Raw genomic sequence first — 17,263 nt, forward strand, 5'->3', positions numbered from 1 at the left:
CCCTTTATTTTATTCCCAGAACAACCATAATCCCGTGAGGTAGTTTGGACTAAAATGGAGCAGCTGGTCCAATATTATGTAGCTTCCAAGGCCGTGGGTGAATATGAACCAGAGTCTTCCCTGTCCTAGTCCAATTCTTGAACCACTCTGCCACAATTGGCCACATCTCAGCAAAATCTATTACAGGTGGTGGTCCTCTGTTGTATCATGGGTGAAAGGAAGACATGGATGCCAGGTAACAATAAGAACTTCTTGATTCAAATAACAGCAACAACCAGCAAAAGCCCCGTCTGACAGTTCTCCTTTTATGGGAGCTGTCAGACGGGCCAACCAATCGCTTTTAGTATTTTCCCACCTAATAGGCGGATCAGAGGGAAAACTTTCTTTTTCATAGAACACAAACCCTTGACTTACAATGGTTCATCTAGTGACCATTCAAAGTTACAACCACACTGAAAAAAGTGACTTATGACCATTTTTTGACAAAACCATTGCAGCATCCCCAGGGTGATCAAAATTCAGATACCTGGCAACTGACTCATGTTTATGATGGTTGCATTATTCCAGGGCCATGTGATCACCTTTTGATGAGCAAAGGCAATGGGGATCCCAGATTCACTTAACAACCATATTACTAACTGCAGTGATTCACTTAACAACTGCAGCAAGAAAGGTTGTAAAATGGGACCAAACTCCCAACAAACATCTCACTTAGCAACATAAATTTTGGGCTCAATTGTGGTTGTAAGTTGAGGACTACCTGTACAAGGGGCCTCCCTTCTGAGCAGACACCCGCAGGGCAATGAAAAAGGGAACAAAACTCAGGAGTAAATCAAAATACCTCTGCGTTTTTTTTTTTCCTTTTGAGGAATTCTCAGCTTGCCTTCAGCTCACAAATAAAGAGTCTTTCATTTCCTCCATTTTACACCTGTCGGTAAATTAAAGGACAGGCCCAGCTACCGTTTCAGCTCCATTTTACATAGAGAGCCTTTGACTAATTCTGGTTTTGGCAGACTGACATTTTTAGGGGAGAGGAGTGGAAAAACTGGAGCCCTCCCTGTTGGATGGATAGAGGAACATTAAAATCGCAAGCAAACAATCAGGCAACCTTGCAAGTGAAAGCTTCCATCAGCCTTGCCTTCCAGTCTTTGGCTTCTGCATGCACTGGCTGCCAGGGTTTCAAGTAATACACCCACAGGAAAACACTGAAACTTCAAAATGGCTTCGGTTAGGTCAACTTCGGGGCTGACATTGGCAGGAAGGGCAAGCAAGTCAAAATGGCAGGCACGACAGACCATTATTACAACAGCACTGAAACAAACGACCTAAAGCCAGTCCTCGCAGTGATAAAACGGTTGCTAAGAAGAAAACATGTGCTTCCGGCATAACTTGATTTTCCTTTCCACAGGCCTCCTTTATCTTATGTTTTCTAACTGGCACGTATAGCCATTACAGCATCTCCATGGTCACGTGATCAAAATTCGGGCACTTGGTAGTTATGACATGTAGTTATGACAATTGCAACATCCCCGTGATCACCCTTTGCAACCTTCCCAGCTGCCTTCCGACAAGCAAAGTCAATGGGAGAAGCCAGATTTACTCAATAACAACAAGACGATTCACGTAACCACTGCAGTGGTTCATTTAACATGGCAAATAAATAATAATGGCTGCACCTCCCTTAAGAAATATTTCTCTGGCTTTTTAAGAGTTGTCAGCAGAAAGGGAGTGGGAAAAGTAGTGCATTCCTTAAATGTTTTCATAGATAATTGCTAGGCAGCCGAAGCTTCTGGCAGCAAGATTATTACTCTAGAGCAGGGGTATCCAACCATGGCAACTTTAAGACTTGTGGACTTCAACTCCCAAAGTTCCTCAGCCAGCAAAGCTGGCTGAGGAACTCTGGGAGTTGAAGTCCACAAGTCTTAAAGTTGCCAAGGTTGGACACCCCTGCTCTAGAGCATGATTGATGACGCTTAGCTATGGACGTGTCCCATTGGAGAATATACATCCAGGGGGTGGAGGAAGACCAGGGTCAAGGGTGAGATGAATGATGTGTCTCAGAGTTGTCTGCACCCAGGTAACGCCAGCCTGTTCACTCCTAATAAATGATATATGTTTTTAACTCTGAGAGATGTGGCTGGAGACTCGTGATTTGAATGGGGGTGGATTGTTGGAGCCCTGACACCAAGGGCTACTTATAAACCAAAAGCAGCTTTAAATTAATTAAATGAATCAAAGCTACTGCACAAGTCTGTTTTCCCTTCCAAATGTAAAATAAGGTGAAAACCCTTCATTACAATCTTGACTTTTGGATCTGTTCGGTGTTATTTCCTTTGTACAAAATTAACAAATTTCCTCCAATGTTCTTTGTCACTTATGTAGGGGTGGGTGGGGGTGGCAGCAGCTTTGTTTCTCACATGGGCAATGGTTGGGTCCAGGAGATGGCAGACAATGCAAGAGAATAACCGGGGTTTCCACAGCTACTGTTCCCATTATTTACCAGCGGACCCCCGACAGGAACTGGAGCTATTCCTCCACCCCTAGGAAATGTGAAAAATCGCCACCAACTGGGCTTTCTGCAAAGATTCTAGCCTCTATGAGAGCATTAACCAAACAATGATTTATTTTAGGTTGTCTCCCTTTGCTCTTTGAAAGTTTTCCAAAGACGTAGCCGAATGCAGCCTTCAATTGCTCACTATAAATTCATGCCATGCTAAAGAAACCTTTTTTCAATTTTATTTTTACAAGCGTGCCAGTAGTTTATAAAAAGGGCTCCACTTTAACAACATTCATTCATCATAAACAAGCCATCTTTCATTGGGGCTGCTGGGATTACGTAGTGACTGGACTGCACAGCAATATAAGCTATGGTTTACTTCACTATGATTTATTGAAAGGACACGACCTGTTAGGAGGTAGTAACTTGGCAACCTTGGCTCAGAAGGAAAGCTAAGCAGGATTAGCAGCTGGGTGGTATTTGAATAGGAAGCATCTCATTCAAGTCCAGGACTGCAGACTAGTCTGACAAAGAGAGAAATAATCCAGAAGAAAGCAGAGCCAAAGACTGCTGTACAGGAAGTCCTCAACTTACAACAGTTCATTTAGTGACCATTCAACGTTATAACAGCACTGAAAAAAGCAACTTATAACCATTTTTCCAGCATTTTGAGCCTCTGTGGCGCAGTGGTTAGAGTGCAGTACTGCAAGCTACTTCTGCAGCCAGCTGCCTAAAATTTGGTAGTTCAAATCCCACCAGGCTCAAGGTTGACTCAGCCTTCCATCCTTCAGAGGTGGGTAAAATGAGGACCCAGATTGTTGGAGGCAATAGGCTGACTCTGTAAACCGCTTAGAGAGGGCTGTAAAGAACTGTGAAGCAGTATATAAGTCTACGTGCTATCGCTATTTCCATGGTCACGTGATTTACATTTCAGTGCTTGACAGCTGACTTACATTTATGACTGTTGCGGTGTCCCAGGATCATGTGATCACTTTTTGCAACCTTCTGACGAGCAAAGTCAATGGGAAAGCCAGATTCACTTAACAACCATGTTACTAATTTAACCACTGCAGTGATTCACTTAATAAATGTGGCAGGAAAAGTTTAAAATGGGGCAAAATTCCCTTAACAAATTTCTTGTTTAACAACATAAATTTTGGACTCAATTGCAGTCATAAGTTGAAGATTACCTGTATTATACCAAGATAGCTGTGGCTGGGAAATTCTGGGAATCCACACGTCTTAAAGTTGCAAAGATTAAGAAACACTGCCCTATAGTATGTTTTATAAATCCTAATGTATAAGACATATTGCATGGTTTTACACAATCCATAATATGCAGTGGTAGGATTCAACTGGTGTTACTATTGGTTCGGTGACTACGCCGCGTGCGCATGTAAAAAAACCTTTAGCTGTGCTGCCCGGACAGCTGGCAAGCGCTGCACTCGGGTGTGCACTGTTTGAAAAGCCTCTTTTTTCTTGCTTTTGCAACCTCAGCTGTGCCGCGCAAAGCAGCTGAGGTTGAAAAAGCAGGAAATAAAGGACAGGTAAGAGCCCGGGTGGGTGTGTAGGCCAGACAGCAGCAAACACAGAACCGATTCAGTGTCTGCTGCTTTTCAGAGCTACCGGTTCTATAGAACCGGGCTGAACTGGTAGCATCCCACCCCTGGTAATATGACAATCAAGTAACCACATTGTGCCTTGGTGTAAAGTAAGCTTTGGTGCAAAATAAGCCTTGGTAACATTATGAGTATCATGAAAATGTGTGATATTTCTCATCCCACCAGAGGAACTTTTAAGCACAATATGTAAAATGTGGCAATTCCTTTCTTTCTTCCCTGTCAAATCCAGGATCTTCACAACCCAATGCCAACTCAAGTGACCGGTATTCAAATAAAATCCCATTTCAATCAGTGGAATTTCTATATAGAAATGGAGTGGCATGATTGTAACATGTCATCTGAAGCCTACCTTGTGGGAAAATGAAAAGGGGAAGGCAGGTAGCAGTAAGCCACACAATTGCAGAGGGACCTTGTTGGGGTGGTTGATTATCTATGATAGGTCAGTTTTTTGCCATAGTCGTGCTGTACTAAATTCACCGTATCACACAGCCCCAGTCAAAGTAGAGCCAGTTCCTATTTCCTAAGCAGGAATCCTACCATTGTTTCTTAATATCTTCCAAGACTCCACAAACTCTGGGTACCCAAAAGTTAAGCAAAAAGCAGAAGGCATCCTGTAAGCTCCAGGAAGGCCAATGAGGCAGATGCCTCTCCCTTCTACCTACAGACAATATATAGTCTGCGTCCTTTAAAAGGAACACACAAAGCACACACACACATAAATTAGGCATGCTAAAAAAAGGATTCACAGATGATCACACACACGCCCCAAAAAGGCTTTCAAAGTGCCATTTAGGCTACAGAGCACATCCTACCACTTCCCTTCTTTCATCTTCTAACCTACCCATCTTACTTTGGCTTCATCAAAGCTATTTGCATATTCTAAATATGACTTGGGTAGAAAGGGCCCTTCCCAAAAATTTTTGAAATGAGACAAATATTGACTCAGGTGGAAATTTGCACTTTTCTCCCCAATGAGCAAGTTCCATCCTTGTCTATCTTTGGAGTAGCTTTCCTGAATATCAGAAGTTAGCTAAAATAGTATTTCCCCTTTTCCCTAGCTTATCAAATCATTGGTTATACTGGCTGAGGATGATGGGAGCTGTAATTCACACTTTTGGGGAGCACCAGCTCAGGAAGGGCTCCATTCCCTTTCCAGAGGACTCTAGAAAAAAGGGGACTTATATTGCTCCTGAAAATATCCTGGGAGCAAAACCCTGCTCCTTACCTCTCTGTGTGTTCATCTGAACCACTTAAAGTTTAAATTAGAATGCTACTCAATGCCCCTTCTTTAATTTTTTTTAAGAAAGCTGGATATTGTTTCGTTTTAAAACAATACAAGAACTGTAAAAATAGCAGTGGCCGCAAAAATAAACGTGTTTATCAAAAATCAGCAAGCCATTAAACACTGAACACCTGCATAAATAATTACAGTTTTAGAATTAGTCTCAGCATGAAAATATCCCTGCTTTTATCCTTGGCTCTATACATGCTTCACAAATGGATTTATTAGGACTCCCTTGTCATATCCTTTTGCCAAAATGATATTCAGGTGGCTTGCAGAGATGAGCAGGGAGATATTTCCTGCCCACCAAGACAAACAAGGAAAAAGGATGGGGAGGGAATAAAAAGAAGAGAAGGAAGGAAACTGCAGCCATCCATTCTCAATGGAGTTACCTGTGGAAAAAAAAAATCTCTTATAGAATACAGGTAATCCTCCTATTTACGACCACAGTTGGGATCAGAACTTCTGTTGCTAAACGAGGCAGTTGTTAAGTCAGTCACACCCAATTTTATGAGCATTTTTGTCACAGTTGTTAAGCAAATCCTTGCAGCTTTTAAGTGAATCATGCAGTCATTAAGTGAATCCAACTTTCCTCATTGACTTTGCTTATCAGAACAAAAATCACAAATAGCAATCAATGACCTTGTCGTTACCTGTAAATACCTGCCAGTTGCCAACTGCCCAGATTTTGATCACACGATTGTGCCGATCTGTGATGGTCATAAGAATGAGGACCAGTTGTAAGTTACTTCCTCCACTGTAACTTCGAATGGTTGCTAAAATCATGATTATTAAATCAAAGACTACTGGTAGCAGTTTACTAAGCGAAAATCAGGAATGGATACGAAGCTGAACTCTGTTCATTCCAACTACTGAGTATCCTAACTTAGAATTGATTATGAAATAATCAAAAAGGCATCATTCCCAAAACTTGCAGGGTTGAACGATCAAACTTCAAATACAGGTAGTCCTCAACCTATTGCCACAATTGAGCATAAAATCTGTTGCTAGGTGATAAAACTATTAAGTGAGTTTTGCCTCATTTTAAGGCTTCTCTTGCCACAGTTGTGAAGTGAATCACTGTGGTTGTTAAGTTAGTAATACGGTTGTGAAGTGAATCTGGCTTCCCCATTGACTTTGCTTGTCAGAAGGTCGCATAAGGCTATCACATGACCTCGGGACACTGCAACCGTCATAAATATGAGTCAGTTGCTGTGATGATCTGGGGCATGCCACAAAGGCAACACAATCAAATAAGCAATAAGAGTCCCTTTATTAGCTCCAACTTTGCCCCCTAATGCCCTGGTTACCTTCTGGCTGGAGAAAAACTCTCCCAGGAACAGCCTTTGGCTGTAGAGAATCAAGTCCAAAACATGGTCAACAAAAACTGTAACTTTAAGTCCAATCAAGGCAAAATGAGGTCATTAGTCCAGCAGGGCAGGAGCAAGAATTCCAGACATGAAGGCATGGCAATAACTCAACACGGTTGGGAGGATGCCAGGAACACAGATAATTAAAGTCAACACAAGATAAACTCAGATTTGTTCCCAGCAGTTTGCTCCCACTCAGCATGCATTTCTTTTAAGCTCTCATTCCCAGGTGTGGCTAATGAAGGGAATCAGGGCCCTTTCCTCCCCTGTAAGCCACGCAACCCACGTTGCTCTCTTCTCCATTCCTCCCTGCGTGCCCTAGGATGAAGAGGAGTGGGCCTGGGTCTTCCTCTGAACTCCCTCTCCCTTGTTCTACCTCTTCCCTGCTCTGCCCAGCTGGACTTTCCCCTTCCCCAGTTTCCTCCACAGCCAATGGAGCCACACTCCCAATACCTGTCAGCTGTTCATCTTCCTCCTTGGATTCAGACTCCAACAGGCATGACAGTTGCCAAGCGTAATTCACTTTTTTCAGGGATGTTGTAAATTTGAATAGTCACTAAATGAACTGTTGTAAGTCAAGGATTACCTGGTACCCTGATAACTCAGCATGTTTTAGTCTGATATTGGAAAAACAGCAGCTTTTCTGGGTTTCAGATGGGACATAGAGATATCCAGGACAGGATGGGGTGGGTGGTTGAGGGTGGATTTCCCTGCAGGTAAAACAATGCTTTCCTGCTCATCTGAAATAAATTATGTCCCTCAGCCCAACTTGCATCTGGATCAATATGTTCAGTATCTAGGACAGTGCTTCTCAACCTTAGCAACTTTAAGATGTGCAGACTTCAACTCCCACAATTCCTGGTTAGGGAATTCTGAAGTTCATACATCTTAAAGTCACCAAGAATGAAAACCACTGGTGTGGGAGGAATCGAAGAATGCCACCTAAGCCACAACTTGTTTTTTTTTTTTTTCCTGTGGGTGGGAAATTGGCACACCAAGGAGGAAGCCTGGAAGATCAAACAGGGGGCAAATACTCCAATAATATCCATTTCACCACACCAAACTACCTTCAAACTGGACAACTTAATAGTATGTACACTTATTTATTTTAAAAGTGTCCTTTAAGCTGTGTGACTTAAAAGACACTCCCAGTGACATAAAGGACACATCCTTGTTCTATTTTGCCAGGAAACAGAAGTGATTGGCCACTGACTTCTGGAGCATTTTGTTGATTTTTCAGTGTAGGGTAAATAGAATTCCCCGTGATCTCCCATTCAAGTATTAAGTTAGCTCCACTCTACTTTATTTATTTTACTTTATTTTTCTTTCTTTTTTTTTTCTAAATAATTCAAGGTGGAGAACATACACAATACTTTTTCTTCCTCCTATTTGTCTCATAACAATCATGTGAAGTAGGTTGGGCTGAGTGAAACTGATTGGCCCAAAGTCACCAAGGCAGCTTCCACGTCTAAGGCAGGACTAGTACTCAAGCCTCCTGATTTTTAGGCCAGCACGCAAATCACTATACCAAACTGACTCTCCAAACCATGTCAAGATTGGCCTAACATTCACCTAACATGGCAAGCACATACAGACAAAACCCTAATGAGGAAAAAAAACCCAATTTCATTTATTATGAAATGCATATGCAATGGTTAACTTAAAATGATATATTAATCTACCTATTATGTAAATCCTCCTATTTGCAATTAATTTATCATAGCATGGCGAAACAAATCATAGCTTCACACACTGATCAGGGCTGGGCACACATAAGGACATTTAGAACTGAGATGCAGGTTGGTTTGTTGTTGTTTGCTTTTGTTCAATTGTGTTCAATTCTCAGAGACTGCCTGGACAAATCCCTGCAATTTTGTTGGAAAGTTTTTTAGGAATGACTTACCATTGCCTCCTCCTTAGGGCTGAGAGAGTGACAGGCCCAAGGTCACCCAGCTGGCTTTGTGTCTGAAGGAATAGAACTCAGTCTTCCAGTTTCTAGACTGGTGTCTTAACCACTACACCAAGCAGTATAGATGCAGTTTGGCATTGAGAAAAATAAAGCTCAGAAGTTTCTAGTCCTCAAGGATACCCCATAATATAACACTTGCTTTGCATGCAAAAAGAACAGAACTAATCCTTTGCATCCCTAATCTCCTAGTAAAGACTGCAGAAAACATCTGCCTGTCAGTGAAGATGTCCCTAATTTTGTATGCAAATATGCTGAAACATCATTGTTTCCACTGATATCTGGGAATGGTGGAAAGTCAGCTGCAGAATTCTGAGAGCTGAAGTCCATGCACGTTAAACATACCTTAAATTGCCAGATTGGGAAACTAATACTGTATAAAAATCATGTTATGCTAGATAGCAGCCTAAATCCCACTTTTTTTTAACTGTAGAGGTATCATTGCTGTAGATCAGGGTGTCAGCGTTCCAGCAAACCTCAACTCCAATAAATAACTCTGAGACAGACATGTTCTCAAAGTTTCCTTTTATTAGAGCAGTAAACTGGCACATCTGGGAAATCCCGAATCTGAAAGTTTTGGGTTTCCCTCCAGTAAGTAAAAAGTTACAAATTCACCCCCTGCACCCATCATTCCATTACATGCCCCAATCACCATCCGTCCCAACTTCAGACATTCCCTCAACCACTCCTCGTCCAGGTGGAGGAATAACATGACCTTGACTTAGAAGAAGAATGCTGTTATATCTAACCACAGACTCTCCAAGAAATTTCCCCCCTCCCATTTTCCCAGGCTCAAGAATGTGGCAGCGTGGAAGCTTCCAGTGCTAATATGGCTTCTAAAGCTGACACAGGGGTTTTCACTTTTCCAGGTATTGGAACCTATTAGTTAAAAAGGGGGAAAATCAAAAACTTCTGATCATGAGGCAAAACTCCGGTAGTAGAAATAGGGCTGCATTTGAGTGATTATTTTTCTCTCTCTCTCTCTTTCTCCTTAATCTCTAATTCAACCCCGAAGCTCTCACACAGCATAACTTGAAAAACCCTGCTGAAGACTGCTCAAGAGGAATATCTAGGAAATGAGAATAGGGTTTCTACACATCTATAACTCTTTAAAATACATCAGAAAAAAATAGTTGTTTATTTATTTATTAAACTTATAAAAGTACTCAGGCATTTAAGGACACAGGGGAAAAAGTGTTCAGAAGATTCCTGATTTATATTCAAGAATGCATTCAAAAAGCAGCAATTAAAACTATGATGAGCCACTTGACCAATTCTGCGCCTCCATAAAACCTTTGTTAATTGACCAAAACATTAAATATGAACTTCATTAAATAGATAAAGTATGATTTTTATGGCAAGTATTGATACACAAATCCAACAAGAGTAGTTTTTTTTATCAATGAAAAGGCTTTGTTGTGGTTTAACTTTTATCCCCAAACATCAGTTAGAAAATGGGAGGGAGGGGGAATTTCTTTTCAATTAAAATTCCAGTGTTACTAGAAGTTTTTTTTCCCCTTTTTTCCCTGAAGATCAAGACAGGGGAAAATAAATTGCTTCTCTACACTTACTGAATCCCCAGCATTCTGAATTTACATAATGAAAAATTATACTTTAAATTCAAAAAGGTATTTCCAGCTTGGTCTAAGATTCGGACTTGTACAGAAATTATATAAATTCCAGGGTTCACACATACATAATTTAAAAATTAGCTGATTTTTAAGGCATCATAACAGCCATTGCACCACCACCCCACCTGAAGAAGTCCACTACAGCTGATTTCTAGAAACCAGGTATGCAAGTTTCTGAATTCTCCAAAACTTTGCAGAAAGAGTTTTGAGAAGTGTAGATATTACGCACCTATTTTTCTTTTTTCTCCTATGGACCATCATGGGTTTAAGGAAGCCTAATTTAGACACATTATAAATATTCTAATTATATTATGATGGTTGCTGAGGAACCAACTTTCCTTCAGCTGAATGCTTGCTGATAGCTGGGGAGGGCAACTGAGGTTTTCTTGACCAGCTAGAATGTAGCTGAAATAAAATACTGCCCTAAAATGGTTGGCTTGGGAGAAGTCTTGCCAAGAGAGAAATAAGATGGCTTAAATGTGGCAATGAAATATGCCAATGAAATCCAGCAGGGGCCAAAGACGCATTGAAGCATTCTTAGATTAAAAGAAGCATGGAACCAACAAGGAAGTTGAGGTTTCATAGGAAGGAAAAGGGAACTTTTGTTGAAAACTTTATGCAAGAAAGTTTTGTAAAAACAGAAAAATGTCAGTGCCATGTCTATTAAAGAATTTCCTTCAAAGATTTTTGAAACTGCTTTCCTAGGACACTTTTTGGGTCACAGAAGAGAGGATAACCAGACAGAATTTTCAGCTTTTTATATAGTGGTATATACCATATTTTGCTCCATAAGATGCACTTTTCTCACCCACAAAAAGTGGGTGGAAATGTCTGTTCATCTTATGGAGTGAAAATACAGGCTGCAGCAGCAGGGTCCTTTTACAATGCTGAACCTGGCCTCTTCTGTCTTTGTCACTGCCTGTTTTTCTTTTCTAAACCTAGGTGCATCTTATAGTGCGAAAAATGCGGTATATGAAATTTAGGTGCTGCCCAAATTCGTAAGGTCTGAAAAAAAGGACATTTTTAAAATTTGTATTTGTATTCTGTCTTTATTATTTGTACAAATAACTCAAAGCGGAGAATGTATCCAACACACCTTTCTCCTCCTATTTTCCTCACAGCAAACAACTTTATGAGGTAAATTGAGCTGAGGGAGAGTTACTGGCCCAAGATCACCCAGCTGACTTTCATAACTAAGACAGGACTTGATCTCAAATCTAATCCTAACAATCCTTGTATCGAGGGTCATATGTGACAAGAAGTGTGTGTTGGGAGAGGGGAATCATTTCAGCTTTCAGAGAATATCCAAGAGAGTTGTGGAGGTTAAAGGCAAGGAAGTGCAGGGAGAGAAATCACTTCTTCGCCTCCAGGAAAAAAAAGGGATTGAAGTTATAGCATCCACATTCGAACATATTTACTCAACATTTTTAATCAAATGTCAGCCATACAGTTTTAGCCCACTTTGAAGAACAGGATTGATGATAGGCTTAAATGGGGGAGAGATCATAATCTTCTGCACTGACTTTTTATTTTGGCAGAATGAAGGCACAACGGCAGAGGAATAGGTGGGGGGGGGGAGAGACTGGTAATGCATTGTCATAATTTGGAGGTGCAAATTCAGAGGGGAATGTTGCAAAAGAAGCAATGAAAAGGCTTGACATGGAAAGAGTTGGAAAGCCTGCTGTCTCGACTGCTGTTACATCAAGGTAAATAATATAGGACCAGAATGGGTTGATGATCTGATTTACCCCACTGCAAAGAGCCTCACCAAACTTCCCTCAATTTCTTTAGAGAATAGTGTACAGAGAAAAGCATCAAAGATGATGAGGGGACTGGAGGCTAAAACATATAAAGAACGGTTGCTGGAATTGGGTATGTCTAGTTGGATGAAAAGAAGGACTAGGGTGACATGATAGCAGTGTTCCGATATCTCAGTGGCTCCCACAAAGAAGAAGAGGTCACCTATTTTCCAAAGCACCTGAGGTCAGGACAAGAAGCAATGGATGGAAACTAATCAAAGAGAAAAGCAACTCAGAACTAAGGAGAAATTTCCTGAAAGTTAGAAAAATTAAATCAATGGAACAACTTTCTTCCAGAAGTTGTTGGTGCTCCAACGCTGGAAGTTTTTAAGAAGAGATTGACAACAATCTGTCTGAAACGGTATAGGATTTCCTGCCTGAGCAGAGGATTGGACTAGAAGACCTCCCAAGGTCCTTTCCAACTCTGTTGTTCATTAACCCATTTTGCATACTGAGGTGAAAGTTAGCTTCTTCGCATCCACTGAACCTCCAGACACATCATTCAGCTTGTCAATGAGCCTCCCCCTTGACTTTGAGGAAAAATATGGCCACTCCACCAATCTTGTTCGTTTCGTCCAAAAACAAACTCATCTTCACTGATCTCAGAAAAGAAAAGCGGATAGCTTTTGCAGCACCGAAGCTCGCTGCCCAGCTTTTCAGATGTGTTGGAACTACAATACCCATAATCCCCAGACAACCCATGTAGGACTCTGGGAAGTGTAGTTCCCCAACATATTGAAGCACTTAGATTGGGAGGGTTGGCAGAGATCATAGTCCATGCTGCAGTATCTTGCAAGCAGCTGCTGGATGGGTTTGCACTTAGGTCATGCAAAAAAGAAGAGAAAGCTTACTTCTCTTAGCAACCTACAATTCCAAAAACAGACCAGAGATGGGCACTTGTAGCAATGGTAGGATAACTTGAAGGCTCAGGGAGCAATTCTATCTACAGAAGACCAAAGGGTTTAATTCTATTCTTCTCCAGTTAAAAAGGGTTTAGTAGCTGGGAAACATCTTAGTTTATGAAATGCTGCCTCAAATGCCAGGGTCAGGATTATCTTTTTTCTGCATCATTCTTAAATATTAGTATTTGGTATGTACTTCTATCTAAGCACCACACAATATCTATGTTTCCCCATAACAACCCTGTGGGGAAGGATGGGCCAAGAGAAGATCCTGGCCCAAAGTTATGCAGGGAGTTTCTATGGATCCACTTCTAGACCAACTCCTTTAACCACAATGGCATTTCAAAGTTTCTTCTGGGTTTTGAGTCAGCAACCTTCAATTTATTTACAAGGCAAGTGTTAAAACCATCTTGCTACCCACATTTGCTACCTGCATATTCTTCTCATTCAATGTCCTGACTCACTCTCTGCTAGAGGAGGTCTGTTCACCTCTTCCATTTTCTCTTAATTCTGTAAATCTTCTAAACAAACAAACAAACAATTAAATAAATAAATCTCTCATGAGCCCTGACCTCTCAGGCTTCTCAATTCACATTTTGCACTAAGTCATACTTGGCTTTGTTATGGTTTCCCAAGTCAACAGCAGTGAGTTGGGTAAAGTCCCAAAGGGTGGTTTTTAAAGAACAAGGATTAGATTCACACAATTCATTAAGCCCATGAGACTGAATAGTGGCTTAACCCCAGCATCCCTCCAATCCATTATCGAAAAGGGAACCTCCGTGGACAGAGACAGTGTATCTTTAAACGTGAGGCACAGGGGAGACCCACGATCGTCTCTGTCTGCTTCCAGAACACATTCGGCCGGCTACCATGGCCGTGACCTGCTAAGTCCTGTTTAAACGGCCCTTGAACTGTCTCGAGGTGACCTAGAAAGGGACCCCTCTGCCCAAATTCACGAGGCCAGACTTAACAAGCGAACCGGCTCGGAGATGCGATGCGACTGAGAACAGAAACCGGCGTTAAAGGTCAATTTCTCTCCGAATGCCAAAGAGCGGCAGCTTCCTGCCTCCTTTCCCCCCCGCTCCAGCCCTCGCGTGCCCGTGGGATTTCTGTTGCCGGCCGGCCGGCCACCGTGGGAAAAGTGATGCTGCCTGACCCTGGGTTGTTCGACACGGATCGGCAAGCCTCTTCTTTTTTAAAAAAACAAATTTGGGGGCGATCCGTTTCCTTTTCCCGCCTAAGCCGGTTGAGCTCCATGCACCACGCGTGCCGACCCAACCGGCAACCGTTGAGGGCGACCACGACCACCACCGGCGCCCGACTAACCCCCCACACCGCCGGCACTGTCCGAAGCGACCCTCCCTCCCTCCCCCCTTGGCTCCGCCAGCCCCCCCTGGCTGTTCCACGCAGGGCGGCGAGCTTGGGGCGCATATAGGCAGGGTTGGGAGCCCCCTTACCGTTGGCGCCGTACTTCTCCCGCTGCCGTCGGACCTGCTCGGCGCTGAGCCCGCAACTCTCCCGCACCCCGAAACGCCGCAGGACTTCTTCGGCGGTCTGGCTGTGCGCGCTCTCCATCGTGCCTTCTCCCGGAGCGGCTGGAAGCGCTCCTCGGCGCTCCCTTCCCTGCCTTGTGCTGGCGTCGGACCGAACTCCCGAGAGGCGGAAGCCTTTGCTGCGCTCGCTTGACGGAACGACTCGCACACCCAGCCCGAACCGGACGTCCCTCGCCAGCAAAGGTTGCAAAAAAAGGGGGCGGCGGGGGGCGAAGCTCCTCGACGGCGCTGCGCCTCCCGCGCTCGGAGCTCCCTTTCGCCGCTCGAGCGGAGCGTCTCCGCTCCCCACCGGATCCGCCGACGCGCGGAAAAAGGCTGCGCTTTACGGAGGGGGGCAGCCGTGCTGTTGTGCCGCGGCCGTCCCTTTTCCTTTGGGGAGCCGCCTGCGATCGCCCGCTTTGCAAATCGGGGAGAGACTCAAACCCGGCGCGCCGGGCCGCAGAGACGGACCATCCCCGGGTTTCTTACTGCGGCCATGCCTCGCCTTTGCAAAGTTACTTTCTCCTCGGCTGCTGCTGCAGCAGAACTGCCTGACAACGCGCCCCTCCCACCACTTCCTTCGCTCGGCTCTCTGCCTTCTCGCCTTCCACCGCCAGGCTCGCCAAAGATCTTCGCCGGGTCCCGCCTTGATCGACAACCTCGATGGCCTTCGACGGAACGCGTTGCGTCTTTATTAATGACCCCCGCACTGAAAGGGCTGAAGCGGGATCGCCGTGCGGCTACTCCCTCTCCGGCCTTCCCCATTCACAAGCTACCTGCCTTCCTCTGATTGGTTCCCTGACGCCCTTGATACCTTCCTGCCCTGCTGCCATTGGCCAAAGCGGGAGTTCTTATTTGTTATATGGTCTTTTTTTTTTTCCCCCTTTTCGGACCGAACCGGGAACATGTTTTGCTTTTGAACGTTCACTTTTTTGGTTGTTGTTTATAATGCCCGCTCACCTGGACCTTTATTTCAGGGTGTGTGTGCGGGGGGAGGAATCTCCAGTCGTTGCAGCAAGGGAGAGTAACGTTGGTGCGATCTGGAGAATTTCGGGTAACACAACACATTTTGTTCCCTTGGATCTGGACCAAAGGGGCATTTTTTTCCCCCTGGACAAAACGAACTCTTTTTGCGGACGTGTGTGTGTATGTGTATCTGTATCTCAAGTATTTCTGCACTACATCTGCTTTCTAGTGGGGGTGCAGGTGATTGTATGTTGTCTTGTAAAATAGTCTCATTCCAAGTAATTAACTAGCACAGAACAGAAGCAAAGTAAAAAAGATTCATATGAAAAGAAAGATAACTTGAAGGTAGAATGGAATAAAACCGCGGGGGTAAAACTGGGCTTTGATTTATCTTATAGTTTTATGGCCACATTGTGCCAAAACTGAATGGCCCTGTGCTTGTTGTTAGCATGGAATCCAGCATTTGTCCCAAATACAGATTAATCTGGGATATTAATCTACACTTCTCTGTGTTACTAAAAATGTATTATGTAAAAGCCTTAATTAGCTAACCTGTTATGGCCCTATCTGGGGACATTGGTGCCATATCAAGACTCTGATTTGAAATGTAAACAGTTGTGTGAATGTGCAACTAAGAGAAGGAGGAACGATGTAAAATATACAAATGATGTGACCTGATCCTATAGAATGGAGTTGATGAATGTATGGAGAGGCAAAGTTTTCTAATGAATGAAAAGGCTAAAATGTATCCTAGAAAACTGCAGTGCATCTAGTTTGTTATGGCTGGGTGTGAAAATAGTTGCATTTTAATAACGAATAGTCACAATGAAGGAACTAGAGGTTTGTTTAGGGAAAAGCGTACAACATTGTGAACAAAAGTAATAAGAAGTGGCATTAGGAAACAAAAGTCCACTAAGTAACAAGAAGGGACAGAGAAGAACAAGGAAAAGGTCAGACTATTCAAAGACCCTATAATTAATGAGAATTATAGTGGTACCTGGATACTCAACTACTTTGAAACTCATTGAATTTGGTACTCAATACATTTTGATGCGAAAATTTTGTCCTGGCACTCATTGTTTGTTTGGTAATCAAACTAGAACTTGTCAGTGTCGTTGGCCTTGTGACTCAATATGTAATTCCCCGTGGGAAAAATGTATTTGGTACTCATTGTTTTTGGTACTAGTTGCACCCCCCATAACCAATTAACAATGAGTACCGAGCGAGCAGTGGTGGGATTCAATTTTTTTTACTACTGGTTCTGTGGGCGTGGCTTGGTGGGCATGGTGTGGCTTGGTGGGTGTGGCTTGGTGGGCGTGGCAGGGGAAGAATACTGTAAAATCTCCATTCCCTCCCCACTCCTGTGAGAAGGATACTGCAATATCTCATTCCCTCCCCTCCCCACCCCACTAACCTGCTTTCCAGCCCCGTTCTCCTGTGCAGGGCAACAAAAGAAGACCCAGCCAATCAGCTGGGACTTGGGAGGCAGAGAAGAGATGGGGGCGGGGCCAGTCAGAGGTGGTATCTGCCGGTTCTCCAAACTACTCAAAATTTCTGCTACCAGTTTTCCAGAACTGGTCAGAACCTGCTGAATACCATCTCTGGTACCAAGGTACCACAGTAATATAATTGGTGAGTATCTCCTTAGGAACAGGTTGGTATTGAACACAGTTTTAAGCATAAGATTATTCATATG

General features: G+C 43.3%; 1 protein-coding gene across 1 annotated transcript in view; it reads right to left on the reverse strand.

Moving 5' to 3' along the window:
* The window catches only part of ATP2A3 (ATPase sarcoplasmic/endoplasmic reticulum Ca2+ transporting 3), a 151,385-nt gene extending 136,013 nt beyond the window's left edge, over nucleotides 1-15,372 (reverse strand). Inside the window, exon 1 of the mRNA XM_026708550.2 lies at nucleotides 14,527-15,372. Coding sequence (XP_026564335.1) covers nucleotides 14,527-14,644 — 118 coding nt within the window. The 5' untranslated portion in view covers nucleotides 14,645-15,372. The remainder of the gene's footprint in view (nucleotides 1-14,526) is intronic.
* Between the last annotated feature and the right edge of the window lie 1,891 nt (nucleotides 15,373-17,263).

The sequence above is a fragment of the Pseudonaja textilis genome, chromosome 1, assembly GCF_049901715.1.
Source record: "Pseudonaja textilis isolate UNSWEBS1 chromosome 1, rPseTex1.2, whole genome shotgun sequence".
In the NCBI taxonomy this organism is placed as follows: domain Eukaryota; kingdom Metazoa; phylum Chordata; class Lepidosauria; order Squamata; family Elapidae; genus Pseudonaja; species Pseudonaja textilis.